Source organism: Thamnophis sirtalis, unplaced genomic scaffold (genome assembly GCF_051295495.1).
Source record: "Thamnophis sirtalis isolate CommonGarterSnake01/CBP01778 unplaced genomic scaffold, rThaSir2_p1.2 scaffold_13, whole genome shotgun sequence".
In the NCBI taxonomy this organism is placed as follows: Eukaryota; Metazoa; Chordata; class Lepidosauria; order Squamata; family Natricidae; genus Thamnophis; species Thamnophis sirtalis.
Window position 1 is genome coordinate 11,360,949 of NW_028261393.1, and position 19,516 is coordinate 11,380,464.

The window sequence follows — 19,516 nt, forward strand, 5'->3', positions numbered from 1 at the left end:
TGGACATAAGGAGAATAAAATACATTCATCAAGAACAATAGAATAGAATAGAATAGAATAGAATAGAATAGAATAGAATAGAATAGAATAGAATAGAATAGAATAGAATAGAATAGAATAGAATAGAATTCTTTATTAGCCAAATGTGATTGGACACACAAGGAATTTGTCTTTGGTGCTTATGCTCTCAGTGGACATAAGGAGAATAAAATACACTCATCAAGAACAATAGAATAGAATAGAATAGAATAGAATAGAATAGAATAGAATAGAATAGAATTCTTTATTAGCCAAATGTGATTGGACACACAAGGAATTTGTCTCTGGTGCATAAGCTCTCAGTGAACATAAAAGAAAAGATACATTCATCACAAATCATAAGGTACTACACTTAATGATAGTTATAGGGTACAAATAAGCAATCAGGAAACAATCAATATAATCTGGGAAAAATGGGAAACCACCTCGTATTGGCTTGATAAAAATCCATGAGCGCATTTGAATTATCTTCTCCCGGGTCCCTTTCCAGGTTATCACAGCACCTAAGAGGAAAAATGCCATCTGGGGCAGCGGTCAGTAACTGGCTATCTGTCGACCACTGTTGGTCCGTGAGAAAATTTTATGGTCTACAGAAACAATATTTGCATTTCATATATTGCACTAAATACTATTTATCTCTTTTTTAAAAAAATCATATTAGTGGTCCGCGGGATTTAAAATTAGGAATTTAGTGGTCCCGGAAGTCTGAAAGGTTGGTGACCCCTGATCTGGGGCATTTGAAAGCAATGGGTTCCCCACTCTGAGACCAGTTTGTCTAGCTCATGAATCTCCTCGAAGATTGAGCAAGGAAGTAAGAAAATCAGGGACTTCCCCAAGTTGAGAAGACAGCTCAAACATCCAGACTGTGGCTATCTTGGAAATAGCAGAAGTGCATGCTGGGATTGGGATGTATGAAATAAAGCCGCCTTGCTTCATATTTCGGAAGATAAGAGGCTTCTTGTAATGCTATCCACCTCCAAGGGATGAAGGTTAGCAATGAGCAAACTGCAAACATGTCAGTATGTCATTGCAACTTTGAGAATGCCTTAACTTGTCTCTGTTGGGTTTTATGAATATTGGTTTGGCTCTGCAACCAAACAAGACAGACACAGACTTCAACGGATAATTAGAACTGCAGAAAAAACAATGGCTACCAAACCTGCCTTCCATCAAAGACCTGTACATTGCATGAGTCAAAAAGTGGGCCATGAAAATATCTACAGACCCTTCAGATCCTGGGCATAAATTATTTCAACTCCTACCCTCAAAATGACACTATAAGGCACTGAACACCAGAACAACTAGATGCAAGGACAGTTTTTCCCAAATGCCATCACTCTGCTTAACAACTAATACTCAGAACACGCTCAATAATTTACCAAGAATGTATTATTATACAATTGTATCACAGTGGCCAGTTGTTTCACCGGATTAGGCATTGATTAGTAGTCGGGCCCCACCCAGAGGCCTAGGATGTCGTAATGTATTTTAATTTTGTCAATTTTTAACTGTTTTAAATGTAATTCCAGTGCTTTTGGAATAGCACCCAGTGTGCCAATTACCACTGGAATTACCACTGCTGGTTTGTGCCATAATCGTTGAATTATAATTATTATTATTATTATTATTATTATTATTATTATTATTATTATTATTATTATTATTATTATTATCACAACAACAGAATTGTATCATAGTGGCCAGTTATTTTGCTGGATTTGGCATTGATTACTAGTCATAACGTATTTTCGTAATATGCATGCGGATCCAAGCAGTGCAACTTTTTGCATTTGATTGATGGTGATTTTATCAATTTTTAACTGTTTTAAATGTAATTCCAGTGCTTTTGGAATAGCACCCAGTGTGCCGATTACCACTGGAATTACCACTGCTGGTTTGTGCCATTATTATTATTGTTGTTGTTGTTGTTGTTGTTGTTGTTGTTATTCTCTTCCTTCCTAGTATCTATCACTCCTCACTTATGACTATAGCCATGTTGCTTGCATATTTCAATTTCTATTGTTTTTATTTGTTTCCTAGTAAGATTTGATAGCTTATTAGTAATCGTGACTAAGTGTTGTATCTTTCTATTCTTGATGAATGTATTTTTAGTTTCCTTATGTACACCGAGGGCATCTGCACCAAAGACAAATTCCTTGTGTGTCCAATCACATTTGGCCAATGAAGATTTCTATCTATTCTAAAAGCAATAAGGGAACTTAATATTATACATAGTAACTGCAGCAAGAGGGAAGAATAATGAAATACCCCCAGTGGAAGATTAGATTATAAACTTTACAGAAGTTGCAAAAATGGTGAAGGGAATGATAAACAGTTTTTTTTTTTTTTTTGAAAGATTGGAAACCTCATACACTTCTTTTGCTGAAACAAGAAAAGACGGAATTGATGATTTATCGATTTGAGAATTAAAAAGAGTTAAAAGGGGGAATTATAAAATAAGAAGAGGAAGAAGTAAAAGCCCAGAGGGACTTTACAGCTTGGGATGAACGACATATAAATGTAATTGATTAATTAATAAATGAAAAGAGGGAGGGAGGGGGAAGATGGTAACCACTCAATGGAAAGAAGGGCAAAAATCCTAATTCCATATTTACTTTTTCTTATTTTTCCTTTGATTCTTTGTACTTGCATTGTATTTAGGTAAAAGGTAAAGTTTCCCCTCGCACATATGTGCTAGTCGTTCCCAACTCTAGGGGGCGGTGTTCATCTCCGTTTCAAAGCCAAAGAGCCAGCGCTGTCCAAAGACGTCTCCATGGTCATGTGGCCAGCATGACTAAATACCGAAGGCACACGGAGCACTGTTAACAGTCAGAAAGGTTGGCAGTTTGGCGGTTCGAATCCCTAGTGCCATGTAACTGAGTGAGCTCCCGTTACTTGTCCCAGCTTCTGCATTGTATTTAAACATTCTAATAAATAAATGCAGAGAATGTTTGTCTTAACACTGACATATATTGTCCCACGTGTGAATTTTTCCATGAATTTGGTCTAAGGCACAGAGCTTTTGCAAAGATCTTTCCCTGATTTCATGTTTTAGGGTATATTAATTTTAGCCATATGCAGCTTTTTTTTTTTTTCAGATCCTTTCAATGTTATCGCCAACATTATCATCAAGCTGCACTACAAAGTTTAGATGCCTACGACACCAAGTTTCAAATAATGAATAAATACATTTGGTTGGGGATTGATTGAAAGCTGCAAAATAAGTTTATCGATGGGAATCATTCTTTTTCCCCCCACATTCATAGTTTCCAGACCCATAGCAATAGCAATAGCAGTAGACTTATATACCGCTTCATAGGCCTTTCAGGCCTCTCTAAGCGGTTTACAGAGAGTCAGCATATTGCCCCCAACAATCTGGGTCCTCATTTTACCCACCTCGGAAGGATGGAAGGCTGAGTCAACCCTGAGCCGGTGAGATTTGAACCGCTGACCTGCTGATCTAGCAGTAGCCTGCAGTGCTGCTTTTAACCACTGCGCCACCTTGGCTCTTCTTTAGACCAGTGTTTTTCAACCTTGGCAACTTGAAGATGTCTGGACTTCAACTCCCAGAATTCCCCAGCCAGCGAACGCTGGCTGGGGAATTCTGGGAGTTGAAGTCCAGACATCTTCAAGTTGCCAAGGTTGAAAAACACTGCTTTAGACGCACTGAGAAGACATTTTCGTAGAAAAAGGGAATATGCATTTGCAACACTAGCTCTTACCTTGTTGCCTGAGAAGGTTCTTTTATTTGCTTGTTGTCTTGATGTTCTCGATTTGTCTAGGAACAACAAAAATGGGCAGAAGCTTTAATAAGTTATTTCTTGAGGTGTTTTCCTGCTGCCTACCTTCCACCCCACTGTTAAAATACTTGCCTTCTTAATACCTCCCATAGCCCTTCCTTCCTTCCTTCCTTCCTTCCTTCCTTCCTTCCTTCCTTCCTTCCTTCCTTCCTTCCTTCCTTCCTTCCTTCCTTCTCAATTTAGATCACTACTTATTGATTCTACTTTTGGCAACTGTGGTTATCAACCGGACTTCAATCTCCTGTTCAAGATGTTGGACAACCATTTGTCTGAAGTGGTGTAGGGTTTCCTGCCTAAGCAGGGGGTTGGACTAGAAAACTTCCAAGATCCCTTGGAACGGACGCCTCCTGCAGCACTCTGTTGATCAAAATGGGGCAGGGGGACACGCATGGGTCCCCCTGTGCCCTGTTTTTTGTCTGGATGTCCTCCTGCAGCCCCCGGCTGGCCAAAATTCATCATGGGGGCTGTTGCAGACCCTTGGGATCATGTGATCACCTTTTGTGATCTTCTGACAAACAAAGACAATGGGAAATCCAGATTCACTTAACAACCGTTAATAATTTTAACAACTGCAGTGATTCACTTAATAATTATGTAAAAGAACGGCATAGGGTTTCCTGCCTAGGCAGGGGGTTGGACTAGAAGACCTCCAAGGTCCCTTCCAACTCTGCTATTGTATTGTATGATGTGCCCTCCAATTTCTTTGGCCTTTGGCCTTCCAACTCTGTTATTCTATTCTATTCTATAATAGGTGGGTGGACAGATGGATGAATGGATAGAAAAGTGGACGGATGGACAGATAGATGGACAGACTGACAGACAGACAGAGACAGAGGGTGACAGATGGACAGACGGACAGACAGATACTTTTACATTTCTTATTATTTCTAGGCCACTCAATTCCATAAAAACTCTGGGTGGCATATACCATAACTCAAAAGTAAAATTGGAAGAATTAAAAGATGGGGGGGGGGAGAGAGGCAGAACTAAGCAAACCCCAAAAGTCAAAGAAGAAGAAGAAGAAGGAGGAAAAAAGGAGAAGGAAGGATAAACATACAGGCAACGTGACCGAAGCTGCTTCAGGTCAGAAGCAAAGCTGAGCTCTCGGCCACTTCTTTTTAAGTTGGAGTCACTTCCGGAAAACGGGGGTGGGGGTGGGGGTGGGGGTGAGCAGGAGGGTTCTTGCTGACTTGATCCCATCACGATGACAAGTTCTTCCCTTTTTCTGAGGTTTCCTGCCCAGAGCTATTTCTTTTCCTGTTCTCTCACTCTTCAGACGGATGTCGCCACTGCCCCTCCAGTCCCAACGCCCTCACTCTTGGACGCACACTCCCAACAAGAAAGTCTTCAGGGTCAACGGCAATCCCCCAACTTGGGAACCTCTAATATGGCACAGTTAGGATTCCCCATCCTCCCCATTCTCCTGGGTTTGGCCTGGCCTCAGTTGGGTGAGTTGGAACAACCCTTTCTTGCTTCCTTCTCTATTTTGGCCTCCTCCTCTATCCATGGTCCCATTATTTATGTCCTCTGGCTTTCTGGCTTAAGAAGAATTCACCTTTAATTGACTATCCCTTGATGAATATAATTTCCAGGCATTTTCTCAGGCTGCATTTTAAGAGGAAAAAACGTGTTAAAGCACGTAGATCCTTCTCTCTAGTCTTCTGGGGGTGGGGGTGGCCTCCCAAAACCAAATAATTCATCCTCCTTCTCCTTCTCCTTCTCCTTCTCCTTCTCCTTCTCCTTCTCCTTCTCCTTCTCCTTCTCCTTCTCCTCCTCCTCCTCCTCCTCCTCCTCCTCCTCCTCCTCCTCCTCCTCCTCCTCCTCCTCCTTCTGGCCCTTTTCTAGCTACAGCCGCCCAGATCATCTTTTCAAAACCACCGTTTACCATATCTCTAAAGGTTGATAGCTTCTCTAAAGCCTGTGATGTTACAGGGCACTTTACCAAACAGTCTGAGAGGGGAAAATATCTCTGGAAAATGTTGGGGTGTCACAACTAGGGAAATGCACTATGAGGATAGGAGTACAAAACGATTCCTTGAGTCTCTGTTCAGCTCTCAGTTACAGGCTTTGTAATTCCTGTTCCATCATGTCCAAAATGTACAAGCCTTCCTATCAGTTGCAAAGAATCTGATCTGGGGGGAGGGAAGGAGAGCAGGGCCGGCACACAAGTTGTGCCCTCTGCATGATATAATAGCCTTGTGATACATCCCTCAGAGGACATGCATTATGGCTTATTGTGTACAACGGTACAGCTACAATGTGCCACAAAGATAAATCCTCCTTCCCTACTCTTCTTTTATTTTAAAATGTTTAAAAGACAGTGTTTTTCTCCTACTCCTTCTCTTCTAAATCACGAGAGAACTGGGGTGGGGGAGAGAAATACATTGGGAGATGGATTCCCCCCTCCAACTCTACCCAACATCTTTGGGCTTGAAAATATCACCAATAGTTGGGTACACACTCACAAAATACCAGATTAAGCAATAGTGCCTCTATTCATATGCCTGGCATAAAGGTGGCATAATTTTAATCTCAGTTGGGTTTTTTGTGGCCTGGTGCACTGTCAACTCACTAGGCTCCATATATAACTCAACCCCTTGCGCAATCTCAGAAAATCTATTGATTTAGTAACACAGTTAATTACGCCGAGGGAAACTAACAAGAGCAACCAGCACAATCGCCTCTCGACATCTGCCAGGCTGAGCTTCCTTTTTCCCCTTCTTGGAAAAGGTTGGAAAAAAATTTAAGGCTTATTTTTCACAAATGTGGAATCTTTGTTGATTTCGGCAGATTAAAGCAATCCAAGGGAACTAGAAGGGAAGTGATTGTTTTTGCCTCTCTGATGACTTTATAAACCTAAAATTCCCCCTGTAGATGCAAACTCTCTATCAGAGTCCCTTTCTGGAGAATCTATGGTGGCAAAATAAAATAAAAATTAAAAAAAAGAATAGGTGGCAGAATCTTTTCTTGAGTACTTAATGCTTCCACGAGCTGCAGCTCACAGCATCCAAGTGGCTGGGTTGATGTGGGATTCCGTTGGGGTGAAGTGGGAGCCACGGCTAAACGCACACAAATCGAAAAGTGTCAGGCACTCTCCGACGGCCTCCAACCCTGTGAGGTTTTTAGCACATTACATCTGTTCATTGATTATTTGCTTGTAATGTGTCTCCTGTGTAACTTGAGTCTGCTTAACCATCCCCCTCTCCCTTTCCTTTCTCCCACCTTCCCCACTGAAATCCTACGTTGGTCTAACTCGGCGTTAGAACTACTCATTCTATCAAAGTCATCCCTGGAAGGAAGGAATTTCTTCTTGTTTATTTATTTTTAATATTTTTTAAAAATATTTTTATTTGTTTACAAACATACAAAATACACACACCACAAAACTTAGACGTACACTACATTTGCACAATACAATAGGAACAGGAACTTCCTGTTCTTTCTAATGGCAATGACCAATTGATACAATTCTCCTTATGTTATTTCCCCTTCTAGTATGTTTCATTTGCATTTCACCATTTTTAACCCTCTTATTTTACTCATCTACCTGCTATATTGGGTGATTACCTCTAGTACATTTAAACTCTCTTGGATGCATAGATAGATAGATAGATAGATAGATAGATAGATAGATAGATAGATAGATAGATAGAGATAGATAGATAGATAGATAGATAGATAGATAGATAGATAGATAGATAGATGATAGATAGATAGATAGATGATAGATATATAGATAGATGATAGGTAGGTAGGTAGGTAGGTAGGTAGGTAGGTAGATAGATAGATGATAGATAGATAGATAGATAGATAGATAGATAGATAGATAGATAGATAGATAGATAGATAGATATTAATTCTCCTTAACTACTATCTTTGGATTTAATGACTTATTTCATTGATCCTTGTTTCTTTCCTCCATCCACCTATACCATTTATCCCATATCTGATAATATTCTGTTTCTTCTTTTCCCTGGATTTCTTTTGTTAATTTGTCCATTTCTTCTTGTTTAAACGGTGGCTTCTTTAAATGGTGTCGCAAACTAGAGGGTTTAAATGGTGGCTTTGTTGAAAATGGTCTCGCAAACTAGATAACAGACTCAGCCTCTTCGTTTTTTTATCTCTTTCACAGGAGCTGCCCAAGTTGCAAACGGTAAGAGTCATTTCCCTTCCCTGTTTGTAAATAGTTGCCTCGCCTGTAAGTGACACAGAGAGAGAAAACAGGGAAGTGCCAGAAAAATAAATGTGTCTTAGGAACAGCCTTTGGGAGTCTGGTTGCCATGCATAGGTTTTGAACTGCAACTCCCCTCCAACTCTTTGTTGGAGTATTTATGCTGCCTGGAAGATTGTGGGAGTTTGTTTATCAGATATATATATATATATATATATATATATATATATATATATATATATATATATATATATATATATATATATATATATATATATATATATATATATATATATATATATATATATATATATATATATATTTCCCACGGAGAAAAATCTAAGTGGTCACTAGAAGTCAAACCTGACTTGATGGCATGTAATAAATCAATCTGATTTATATCATATTGTTGTTTCACCAGCTGGAGATGGCACTGGCTGCTCCCCTGTTTGACCCCAAAGAGCAAATTGTGTGAAGTGGGTTGGGGGAGAGAGAGAGTGACTGGCTGCAAATCCTTGTCTAGCATTTTGCCACACTAGATCTGGAATTAAAATCCAGTCATATCCCTAAGGCATTACGTTGGATAAAGATGATTTAGACAAGGCAGCTTGTCCTCTGATATACAAATAGGCGAACCGTAGCTGTTTAAGATTTTAGTGCCGCACCAATTGTTTCTCCACACTGCTTCCCTGCGGGAGAACTACTAACATTGGTAATTAATATGCTCCGTAGGTATATATTTCTTAAGTGCATGTTCCATTCTCAGGTAGATTTCTCTCTAGCAGGAATGGCGAAACTTGTAGGCTTAGCGTGTCAAAAATTTGGAAAATGCCCAACTTGACTCTGCTGGCGTCTCATATGCACACACATGCACAGAGAGGGAGGGAGGGAGGGAGGGAGGAAGACAGAGAGAGGGAGGGAGAAAGACAGAGAGACAGAGAGAGACAGAGAGAGGGAGGGACAGAGAGGGACATAGGGAGGGACACACAAACATAGAGAGAGAGAGGGACAGAGAGAGAGACAGAGAGGGAGAGACAGAGAGGGGGGGAGGGACAGAGAGGGACAGAGAGAGAGAGGGAGGGACAGAGAGAGGGACAGAGAGGGAGAGACATAGAGAGGGACAGAAAGAGAGACAGAGAGAGAGGGAGGGACAGAGAGGGACACACACACACATAGAGAGAGAGGGACAGAGAGAGAGAGAGAGAGGGACAGAGAGAGAGACAGAGAGAGAGAGACAGAGAGAGAGGGAGGGACAGAGAGAGGGACAGAGAGGGACAGAGAGAGAGAGAGAGGGAGGGACAGAGAGAGGGACAGAGAGGGACAGAGACAGAGAGACAGAGAGGGGGGGACAGAGAGAGGAACAGAGGAAAAAGAGGGACACAGAGAGAGAGACAGAGAGGGGCAGAGACAGAGAAACAGAGAAAGACACAGAGAGGGACAGAGACAGAGAAAGAGAGAGAGAAAGAGGGACAGAGAGAGGAACAGAGAAAAAAGAGGGACAGAGAGAGAGAGAGACAGAGAGAGAGGGAGGGACAGAGAGAGACACAGAGAGGGACAAAGAAAGGGACAAAGAGAGAGAGACACAGAAACAGAGACAGAGAGAGAGCAAAAGTAAAACAATTCTCAACACCCCAGGCCTCTGCTTCAACACTAGTGCCACCACCACTGTCACTGAAAAAGACCACTTTGTGCCATTCTTCAAGGTCTGTGAGCTTTGGGGTAATGGTGTCACCTTAATGTCAAGATGGTGTCAAGAGCCGAGGTGGCGCAGTGGGTAGAGTGCAGTACTGCAGGCTACTTCAGCTGACTGTTATCTGCAGTTCGGCGGTTCAAATCTCACCAGGCTCAAGGTTGACTCAGCCTTCCATCCTTCCGAGGTGGGTAAAATGAGGACCCAGATTGTTGTTGGGGGCAATATGCTGACTCTGTAAACCGCTTAGAGAGGGCTGAAAGCCCTATGAAGCAGTATATAAGTCTAACTGCTATTGCTATTGCTATTGCTATTAATCTTCTTGAAGCAGCTTCAAAGAGTGCTCTTCTGCAGCCTCTGCAGCCTCCAAAAACTGCACAGCCCATCCTCACAAGGGTTTTATCAGCTCCACTTCTGGAGACCTCAGAAGCTGCAAGAGAGCTCACCTCATTCCCATGCGGCCTCTGAAAATTGTGTGAGAAAGGTGTGGGGGGGGGTGCTTTCAAGAAAAGCTGTCATCTAGTGTTGATGCATCCCCCCAAAAAAGAAACCCACATTGTGGTGTGACACCTTTGACATGCATATCATAGGTTCGCCTTTGCTGCTCTATTGGCTTCTCCGGGTTGTGGAACAAACCCACCTGCTTTGCTCTCAGCCATGGCGATGCATCTGGTGTTTTCCATCTCGCCTTCAAGTTCTGCATTCTATTGTATTTTATTTATAGATTCAGTCTGGCCGTCCTTATTAAAAGAAGAAAATGCCATTTGCAATTTCTTCACTCCTTCCTCTTAAACCGATAGGCCTACTGGAAATTTATGTGCACCGTGAATTTTCGCTTGTTTTGAATTTCTGCCCTGCTGCTGTACTGTTAATGGAGAAGCGCCCCTAATGATGAAACTCACATGGAGAAAACTGCACTAGGTGTAAGGGGTGGGGGGTGGGTGGGAAATAGCTTGCAGAAATGGTCACCACCTGAAAAAAAAGATAGCAAGACGCGGAGAATTGCGCACGAAGGTGCTTTTTAATATGCAGCCGGTACTTTACTTTACCGATGCTATATAATTCTATAAAAGTGAAAGAATGCTCGTCCTTGCATTCAGTCTCGGGAGCGATAAATAAAAATTACAAGCTGAACTTTTAAAACTCCCAATTTAGGCAAGAGCAACCGCGACTCGCTTTTCCTGTTTTCTTCTGCTGATCTTCGATTATCATAAATTCAAACGGAAAACTGTTTCTCACCTGCTCCGATTGTCTGACCCTTTCCCCGAACCTGCTCCAACAATTGTAGGCTGCAAAGGCAGGCAGGAAATGGAGTGAGTAACCGCATCTGGTAGAAAGCAGAAAATGTGCATATTGCTGCTAACTCTTCTGACATTAAAGATGCAAGGAGACTCCCTAACTGTCCTAAGTTGGGGTGATTCTGCAGTGAAGGTTACTTTGGTTTAATAGTAAGATCAGCCCAATAGAAGAGAATATCCATAGCTCAGGGCTGAGCTATGGAATTCTTGTTGCGCTCCGAGCTTGGTTGTTCAGTTGCAGATGCCTCACTAGAATAACAGAATAGAATAATAGAATAGCAGAGTTGGAAGGGACCTTGGAGATCTTCTAGTCCAACTCCCTGCTTAGGCAGGAAACCCTGTTTCAGACAAATGGATATCCAACATCTTCTTAAAAACGTGTTGTGTTGGAGCATTTACAACTTCTGGAGGCAAGTTGTTCCACGGATTAATTGTTCTCACTGTCAGGAAATTTCTCCTCAGTTCTAAGTTGCTTCTCTCCTTGATTAGTTTCCACCCATTGCTTCTTGTTCTGCCCTCGGGGACTTCGGAGAATAGCTTGGCTCCCTCTTCTTTGTGGCGGCCCCTGAGATATTGGAACTCTGCTATCATGTATCCCCCTAGTCCTTCTTTTCATAAGACTAAAGTCATCCAGTTCCAGCAACCGTTATTTATATGTTTTTAAGAAGACTGGAAAAAGCTGAGGAGATCTTAAAGCTAGAAAGCTTCCCACGGTCTTCCATTGGTAAAACTGAGATGAAGGAGGCAAGCATCAATGTGTGTGTACACAACTAGAAGAAAATTACACTCAGGTGCTTTGGAGAATACCTTGACCCTCTCTTCTTTGTGGCAGCCCTTGAGATATTGGAAGACTGCTATCATGTCTCCCCTAGTCCTTCTTTTCATTAAACTAGACATACCCAGTTCCTGTAACCGTTCTTCATGTTTATACGCTGAGCTTGTTGATCAGAAAGGTCGGCAGTCGGCACCATGAATTTTCGCTCGTTTTGAATTTTTGCCTGCTGCTGTACTGTTAATGGAGAAGCGCCCCTAATTATGAAACTCACTGCCTCTTCTTTGTGGCAGCCCCTGAAATATTGGAACACTGCTATCGTGTCTCCTCTAGTCCTTCTTTTCATTAAACTAGACATCCCCAGTGCCTGCAACCGTTCCTCATATCTTTTAGCCTCCAGTCCCCTAATGATTTCTGTTGCTCTTCTCTGCACTCTTTCTAGAGTGCTATCTACCTAACCAGGTAACATCCTCAGTGCACTGATGATGTTACCTGACCAGATAATGAAGCATCTGTTTTGCAAGCGAACAACCAAGCTCAGGGAGCACTTAGGGCCTCATGGTGGGACCAGCTTCTCATTGCCAAGAAATTAGGGTTGAAAAGATACTTGAAGCCCCAGAAAGCAGGTCTCTATGCTTCTCGCCGTTCCATCCTTTTTTCTTTTTTTTAAAATCCTCAGATTGTGGCCATTGCTTTCGGATCGATCCCGGCACCATTGCGGGAATCGTGCTGGGAGATTTGTTCCTGACTTTGCTCATTGCTCTGGGAGTCTATTACGTGGTCAGCTGCATCTATAAACAGAAAGCAACCAGCAAGGGTAAGAAAGAGGAGAGATTCCCACGTCCCCAGTGCACACTTTCCCCTTGAAAGGAAGGCCAGTGCTCGATGGCGCATGGATTTAAGTGAAAGAGGCTGTGTGCCCCCCCCCAGCAAATGGCGGTGTGCTGAAAGCGCAGTTGGCAGAGTAGACGGCGTGTGAGGGTCTTGACCCTCACTGTTTTAGCACACCGCCCGTGCCAAGTATATTCTGCACAGCCTCCAGAAGACAAGGTCGCAGAAGCGGAGTTTTTCAAACTCGGCAACTTTAAGGTGCCAAGTTTAAGCATCACTGGCTGGGGAATTCTAGGAGTTGAAGTCCACCCACCTTAAAGTTGTCATGTTTGAAAAACGCCATTCTAGATTGTAACACAACCCTGGTGCTTTTGGAAAGAAAAGAAGGAGGAGGAGGAGGAGGAGGGGGAGGGGGAGGGGGAGGAGGGGGAAGGGGAGCAGAAGGAGGAGCAGGAGCAGGAGCAGGAGCAGGAGGAGGAGGGCCTATGCCCGTGATGGCAAGCCTTTGGCACACGTGCCTGAAGGAGCACATGGAGTCATGTCACCCGGCACGCATGGCATTGCCCGTTCCTCTTCCAGGTTTCTGGTGCCCATGTACATGTGCTGATAAGCTGGCTTTTGTGCGGCAGTAACCAGAAGACCTCTGGAACCCAGAATGCAGCCGCGCGAGTGATTGTGGGTGCACCTCGATACACCCACATTACACCTATCCTCCGCGAGCTGCACTGGCTACCGATCGGTCTCTGGATACGCTTCAAAGTGCTAGTCGTAACTTATAAAGCCCTTCATGGTATTGGATCTGGGTACTTGAGAGACCGCCTGCTGCCAATTACCTCCCAAAGACCCGTTAGATCTCACAGGGTCGGCCTCCTCCGGGTTCCATCCACCAGCCAATGCCATCTGGCTACCACCCGGGGGAGGGCCTTCTCTGTAGCAGCTCCGGACCTTTGGAATGAACTCCCCGCGGAGATCCGGACCTTCACCTCTCTCCAGGCCTTCCGGAAAGCCATCAAAACCTGGCTGTGTCGGCAGGCCTGGGGTTGATGAGTTCCCCTCCCCTCTCGACTTGTATGGCTGTGTGATTTTCGTGTATTTTAATTATGTGTACTGTGTTTATGTCCCCTTTCCCCCTGAGTTGTTCGCCCCCCTGAGTCCCTCCTGGAGAAGGGCGGCATACAAATAAACCAAATACAAATACAAACCCCACTGGGCAGCTCTTCTTCCTGGTCACGACCCCGACAAGTGCGTGCTCACGACATGCTCCCTCCCTTTTCGGCACTTGGTACCGAAAAGGTTTATCGCTGGCCTCTGCTTTCTTTATCTATACAATTTGTGTATATTTCCCCCCCATTGAATAGTTTGTTTTGCTATAATATAGGGGGGGAAAACCCATGCCTCTGATTGCTGCAAAGCAAGGGTGTCAAACTCGATTGCGTCCCGTGATGTCCCGTGACATTTTCTGCCATTGCAGAGCTGGGGTGGGCGTGGCCAGTGCAGGACACATCCTGCCTGTGGGCCGCCAGTTTGACAGGCCTGCAAGAAAATGGCTGGATTCTCATCTCAAACTAAATTAAATGCTTTCCTTTTCTGGTTTTTAGCAGATGAGAAGGAAGAGCTTCCCTCAAACTATCTATAGCTATAGAGCTAGATCTATATCTATAATCTGAGTCTCTTTGAGAGTGGGCGGCATACAAATTAAATAAATAAATAAATAAATAAAAATCTATATTTATATCCTATCTGTATCTATCTATTTCTTTAATACCTATCTGTCATCTGAAATATTACAAAAAAGAGGCATTGAAATGGAGGAAGGCAGAGGAGGAACAAGACAGAGTTCTTCAGAAAGCCACCTTCCTTTTCTTTTGAAGTTTTTTATTAGAAAAACATGAAAAACATTGAACATAGTGCGGCATTTCTGGCATGAACTTTCCATATAGTGATTGGATCTTACAACAATTACATTTTATATCCATCCCGTAGGTATGTGCAGTCAGACAGATTACCTGTCCGTTGATCCTTTCTTTTATATAATTACTAACCATACAAATACATATCCAATTCCTACCTAGCACACATTCTTAATACCATATTTTCCCATTCTTAACTTGTCTGAGTTTTTCTGTCCCAGCCTTTTCCCCTCGTTTCTAACCATCGGTGCCACTTGTCCCAGATTTCGCGATATTCCGTCTCACCCTCGTCTCTGAATTCTAGAGTCAGTCTGTCCATTTCTGCGCATGTCAGTATCTTACTTATTATTTCTTGTTCTTCAGAGAGCCACCTTTCTAAGGAAGTCAGTCTAAGGAAGTCAGTCTTTTTTTTTCATTTTTAAGCCCAGAGAAGGTCAGGTGGGTTTGTTGGAAGATTCAAGTTGGGCAATAGTAGCTTGCAGCCGCAGCCTTTCAATAAACCATCAACCACAGTTTCCGTGTCACATCCTTTCGTCAAGTGAGATAATACAACCTCCGCTCCCACCTCTTGGTTCTCTTCGGGTGAATTCTCAAAAATATGTTTCATACACTCATACTCTTCTCTTTCTTCTTAACAGAGAAGACACAGCATGAACCTACCTATGAGGTAAGTATAACGTACAAACACTATATTTACTTTTCTTCCTAAGGTCTCTACTGTGGGCTGTGGAGTGACAGCTGCAGCTTCTCTACTAGCCTGGAAAGCTAATGAGTTGTTGACATTTAATATTGCCTGCACGGACACAACATTGGCCCTACTACAAGAAGGCAGGTTGCACAGGGTAGTAAGGCTGGGTTTGTTTGTGGGTCAGCTTGTCGTGATGGTGAACCCTCCACAATTTGGGCAAGTTGTTTTGAACACAATGGCTGTCTTTTGTTAAGCGGAGTTTAGAATTTAGGGTGTTGTAGGAACCAACGAGTCAGAGAGAATGTAGGCCACTATGTGATTTCTTGGGTTTTGACTTAACGTGAATGCAATCATGATTGTTTGTTAAATGTGTGTTATCGATTCTGTGCTATCAAGCTGGTGTTCACCAGGCATTCCCCAATAACTAAGAATTTTATCACAGATTTGTCAGAAAGTCTGAGAGTTTAGTTCCAATATCTGTAAATGTTACTAAGAAGGGGGAAACTAAGGTAAAGCTAAAAGTTTCCCTCGCACATATGTGCTAGGTGTTCCCAACTCTAGGGGGCAGTGCTCACCTCCATTTCAAAGCCAAAGAGCCAGCGCTGTCCAAAGACATCTCCGTGGTCATGTGGCCGGCATGACTAATGCCAAAGGCGCATGGAACGCTGTTACCTTCCCACCAAAGGTGGTTCCTATTTTTCTACTTGCATTTTTTACAAGCTTTCAAACTGCTAGGTTGGCAGAAGATGGGACAAGTAACAGGGACTTACTCTGTTATGTGGCGCTAGGGATTCGAACCGCCAAACTGCTGACCTTCTGATCGACAAGCTTAGCATCTTAGCCACTGAGCCACTGCATCCCTAGGGGAACACTAAATGCAGCTAATTCATAATTGTTGTCATCTCTTGGCTAAATAGAATGTTCATACATTCTCAAATAATCTTTACTCTGGAGAGTACAGATTTGGGGGAAATATAACCGGAGGATGGCTGGTTAATGTTATGCCTGGTTTGCAGATTTCCTGAAGACCTCTGGTTAGGCTCAAAAGAGCCAAGGTGGCGCAGTGGTTAAATGCAGCACTGCAGGCTACTGCTAGATCAGCAGGTCAGCGGTTCAAATCTCACCGGCTCAGGGTTGACTCAGCCTTCCATCCTTCCGAGGTGGGTAAAATGAGGACCCAGATTGTTGGGGGCAATATGCTGACTCTCTGTAAACCGCTTAGAGAGGCCTGAAAGGCCTATGAAGCAGTATATAAGTCTACTGCTATTGCTATAAAAAGGAAACGTTGGACTAGTGGCTAATCTATCAGAGTTTACGATTCTTTGGGAAAAAAGGAGAATGATAATGTACATTCATCCTCTTTTTTGACCCCACAGGAACTTCAAGGGCAGCGAGTGGATATATACAGTGACTTGAAAAATCCAGGTTCCCGAATTTCTTACAGATAATCTTCCTCTGCTTCCTTGACCTTCTAACATTGAATAAGAAATTCTGAGATTGAAGTCACTTTCAGAAGATCCGCTCCACTCTTGTGTGCAAGCTTTCTACTGTGAAGTTCTACCTGAGGGCTTTCCCTCGATCACATCTTGCAACTTCAATCAACATGTTAGTCTATTTTCCAAACTGCCCGTGTCTCCCACTACCCATCCTTGCTACTCTTTTAATAAGTGTGTCGCCTAGGATCACTTGGGCAATGGATGAGGCTTATGCATTGAACCAATAAATAAATAAAATTAGACATATTTAAGACAGTATTACCAGGACTACCTGAAATCACCATCTGTTCCACCCCATTGAAAGAGTTTGTTCAGGAAGTGTGAACTCACTATTCTCCAAACAGAGACATTATTTCTGCCCAGATAGGGGAGATGAACGGCATAAAAACGAAATAAAATAATAATAATAATAAATTTCAAAATAGACAAATTCTGGCGTAGCAATCCAGCCCACGTCTCTTATCAAACTCACAGACCTAACTGAATCTGAGTTGCCACCATAACCATATATCCAAAGGCGGCTTGCCTGGAAGATTTGGGGAATCTATTACCCTGTTTCCCCGAAAATAAGACCTCCCCAGATAATAAGCCCAATCAGGCTTTTGGGCGCATGCACTAAAATAAGCCCTCTCCCTAAAATAAGCCCTCCCCAAAAATATTGCAACACAGCAGCAGCCATGAGGTGACCACGCTCACCGTCTCCTGCACCTCAAAAATAATAAGACCTCCCGAAAATAAAGCCAAGTGCTTATTTCAGGGGTCAAGGGAAAATAAGTCCCTGTCTTATTTTTGGGGAAAACACAGTAGATTTTTTTTCTCTGTGGAAGCCTCTTAGTACCTTTTTTATTTTTGCTCAAAAACAAAAAGATTGCATTCAGACACAGCCACCTTTAGATTTTGAGGAAATTTACATGAATTGAAATTAATAGGGTCTTCAAACCTGATATGTTTGATTTCAATGAAGTTCATTAAATTCACTTCCAATCCAATAATTTATATCCAATTTAAAGGCCCAGTCCTCTGGAAAGCCCAAATACATTGATTGTTATGGAAGATGTATAAATTGCTTTTATCAATGCTACTTGTTTATTAATTACTTCTGGTGTACACTGAGTTCCAGGGAGAAGCATTTCCCATCAACTGCTTTTAATCAGAAAGTCTAGAAAGTCAGCCTTGGACCTCCAACATGCAAGCAGTTGTTCTATCAACTAAAGGAAGAGGACATCTAAAACAAGGGTGTTCGGCCTTGGCAACTTTAGGACTTGGGGACTTTCAACTCCCAGAATTCCCCAGCGATCATGGCTGTCTGAGGAATTGTGGGAGTTGAAGTCCACAAGTCGTAATGTTGTCGAAGTTGGACACCCCTAATATAAGAGATCCTCATTGTCTTTGCTTCCTGTTTAAGTACATGGCTGAGACATTCGGCATATTGTTTATGGATTCGCTATACATTTATTATCTTTTTTTGCATATAATTTATGTTATATTTTTTCACTGAGGTTTTTTTCCCCCTTCAATAAAGTTTGCTTTGCTATAATATGGAGAAAATCCCATGCCTCTGATTGCTGTAAAGCAGGGGTGTCAAATTCAAGTGACATCACGTGACGTATCATGATTTATTGTGATGTTTTCTGCCTTTGCTGAGCCGGGGTGGGCGTGGCCTGCACAGGACGCAATCAACCTGCGGGCCGCCAGTTTGACAGGCCTGCAAGCTAATGGCTGGATCCTCATCTCAAACTAAATTAAAGATTACCACACAGGACGGACGCCACCGGTGAGTGTCTCCTAGTTTGATTTCTCAAATGCAAAATTTAAAATAAAAGTAAAACAATAGCTGGAATTTCACAAGCTCTCTGGTCTTGTGATATCTTTCAACAATTATGGAGACAGTTTGCATCGTGGTGGCATTCAATGACCTTTAATTGCCAGATTTCTAGCCATACAGAAAAAGCATTCAAAAGTTGAGAAGCTCTAAGCTGGTTTACTGGGGATCAAGCTCTATTTGCGCCTAGGACTATGTCTGCAGAACAGATTTCTCCATCATATCAGTATTAATCTCAATAAATGAAACCAGGTTTAATAGCAGTAACTGTGAGAGGGACCTTGGAGTCTTAGCGGACAGCCAATTAAATATAGCAGTTAGCAATAGCAATAGCAGTTAGACTTATATACCGCTTCATAGAGCTTTCAGCCCTCTCTAAGCGGTTTACAGAGTCAGCATATTGCCCCATACAACAATCCAGGTCCTCATTTTACCCACCTCGGAAGGATGGAAGACTGAGTCAACCCTGAGCCGGTGAGATTTGAACAGCCGAACTGCAGAACTGCAGTCAGCTGAAGTAGCCTGCAGTGCTGCATTTAACCACTGCGCCACCTCGGCTCTCAAATATGAGCCAACAGTGTGCAGTGGCGGCCAAAAAAGCCAACACAATCCTAAGTTGCATTAACAGAGGGATACAATCAAGATCAAGTAAGGTACTAATACCACTCTATGAAACCTTACTAAGACCACACCTAGAATAACCACACCAGAGGTGGGATGCTATCGATTCACACAGGTTTGGGTGAACAGGTAGTGGAAATTGGGATGGAATTACCAAACCGGTAAGGATGGCAGGCTGGCTCAGCCCCCAAGTGAAGCACGAAACAAAGCGTGCATGAAGCAAACTGGCAGTAACACCAGCAGCAAGCCACCCCTACCCCACACTATAAAAAAGATGTTGAGACTCTAGAAAGAGTGCAGAGAAGAGCAACCAGGATGATCAGGGGACAGGAGGCTAAAACATATGAAGAACATTTGCAGGAACTGGGCAGGGCTAGT

General features: G+C 42.8%; 1 protein-coding gene across 1 annotated transcript; it reads left to right on the plus strand.

The window, feature by feature from the left end:
• The first annotated feature begins 5,089 nt into the window (after positions 1-5,089).
• On the plus strand, positions 5,090-18,232 carry TYROBP (transmembrane immune signaling adaptor TYROBP). Its single transcript, XM_087727559.1, has 5 exons — positions 5,090-5,287; positions 7,972-7,992; positions 12,450-12,587; positions 15,150-15,178; positions 16,576-18,232. The coding sequence occupies exons 1-5, from the start codon at positions 5,227-5,229 to the stop codon at positions 16,645-16,647; spliced, it is 321 nt and encodes a 106-aa protein (XP_087583685.1). The 5' UTR covers positions 5,090-5,226; the 3' UTR covers positions 16,648-18,232.
• The last annotated feature ends 1,284 nt before the right edge of the window (positions 18,233-19,516 follow it).

Coding starts and splice junctions, on each gene's coding strand:
- TYROBP (XM_087727559.1), top strand. CDS start 5,227: ATGGCACAGTTAGGATTCCCCATCCTCCCCATTCTCCTGGGTTTGGCC. Junction 12,588..15,149: donor ACAGAAAGCAACCAGCAAGG/GTAAGAAAGAGG, acceptor TCTTCTTAACAG/AGAAGACACAGCATGAACCT. Junction 15,179..16,575: donor AGCATGAACCTACCTATGAG/GTAAGTATAACG, acceptor TTGACCCCACAG/GAACTTCAAGGGCAGCGAGT.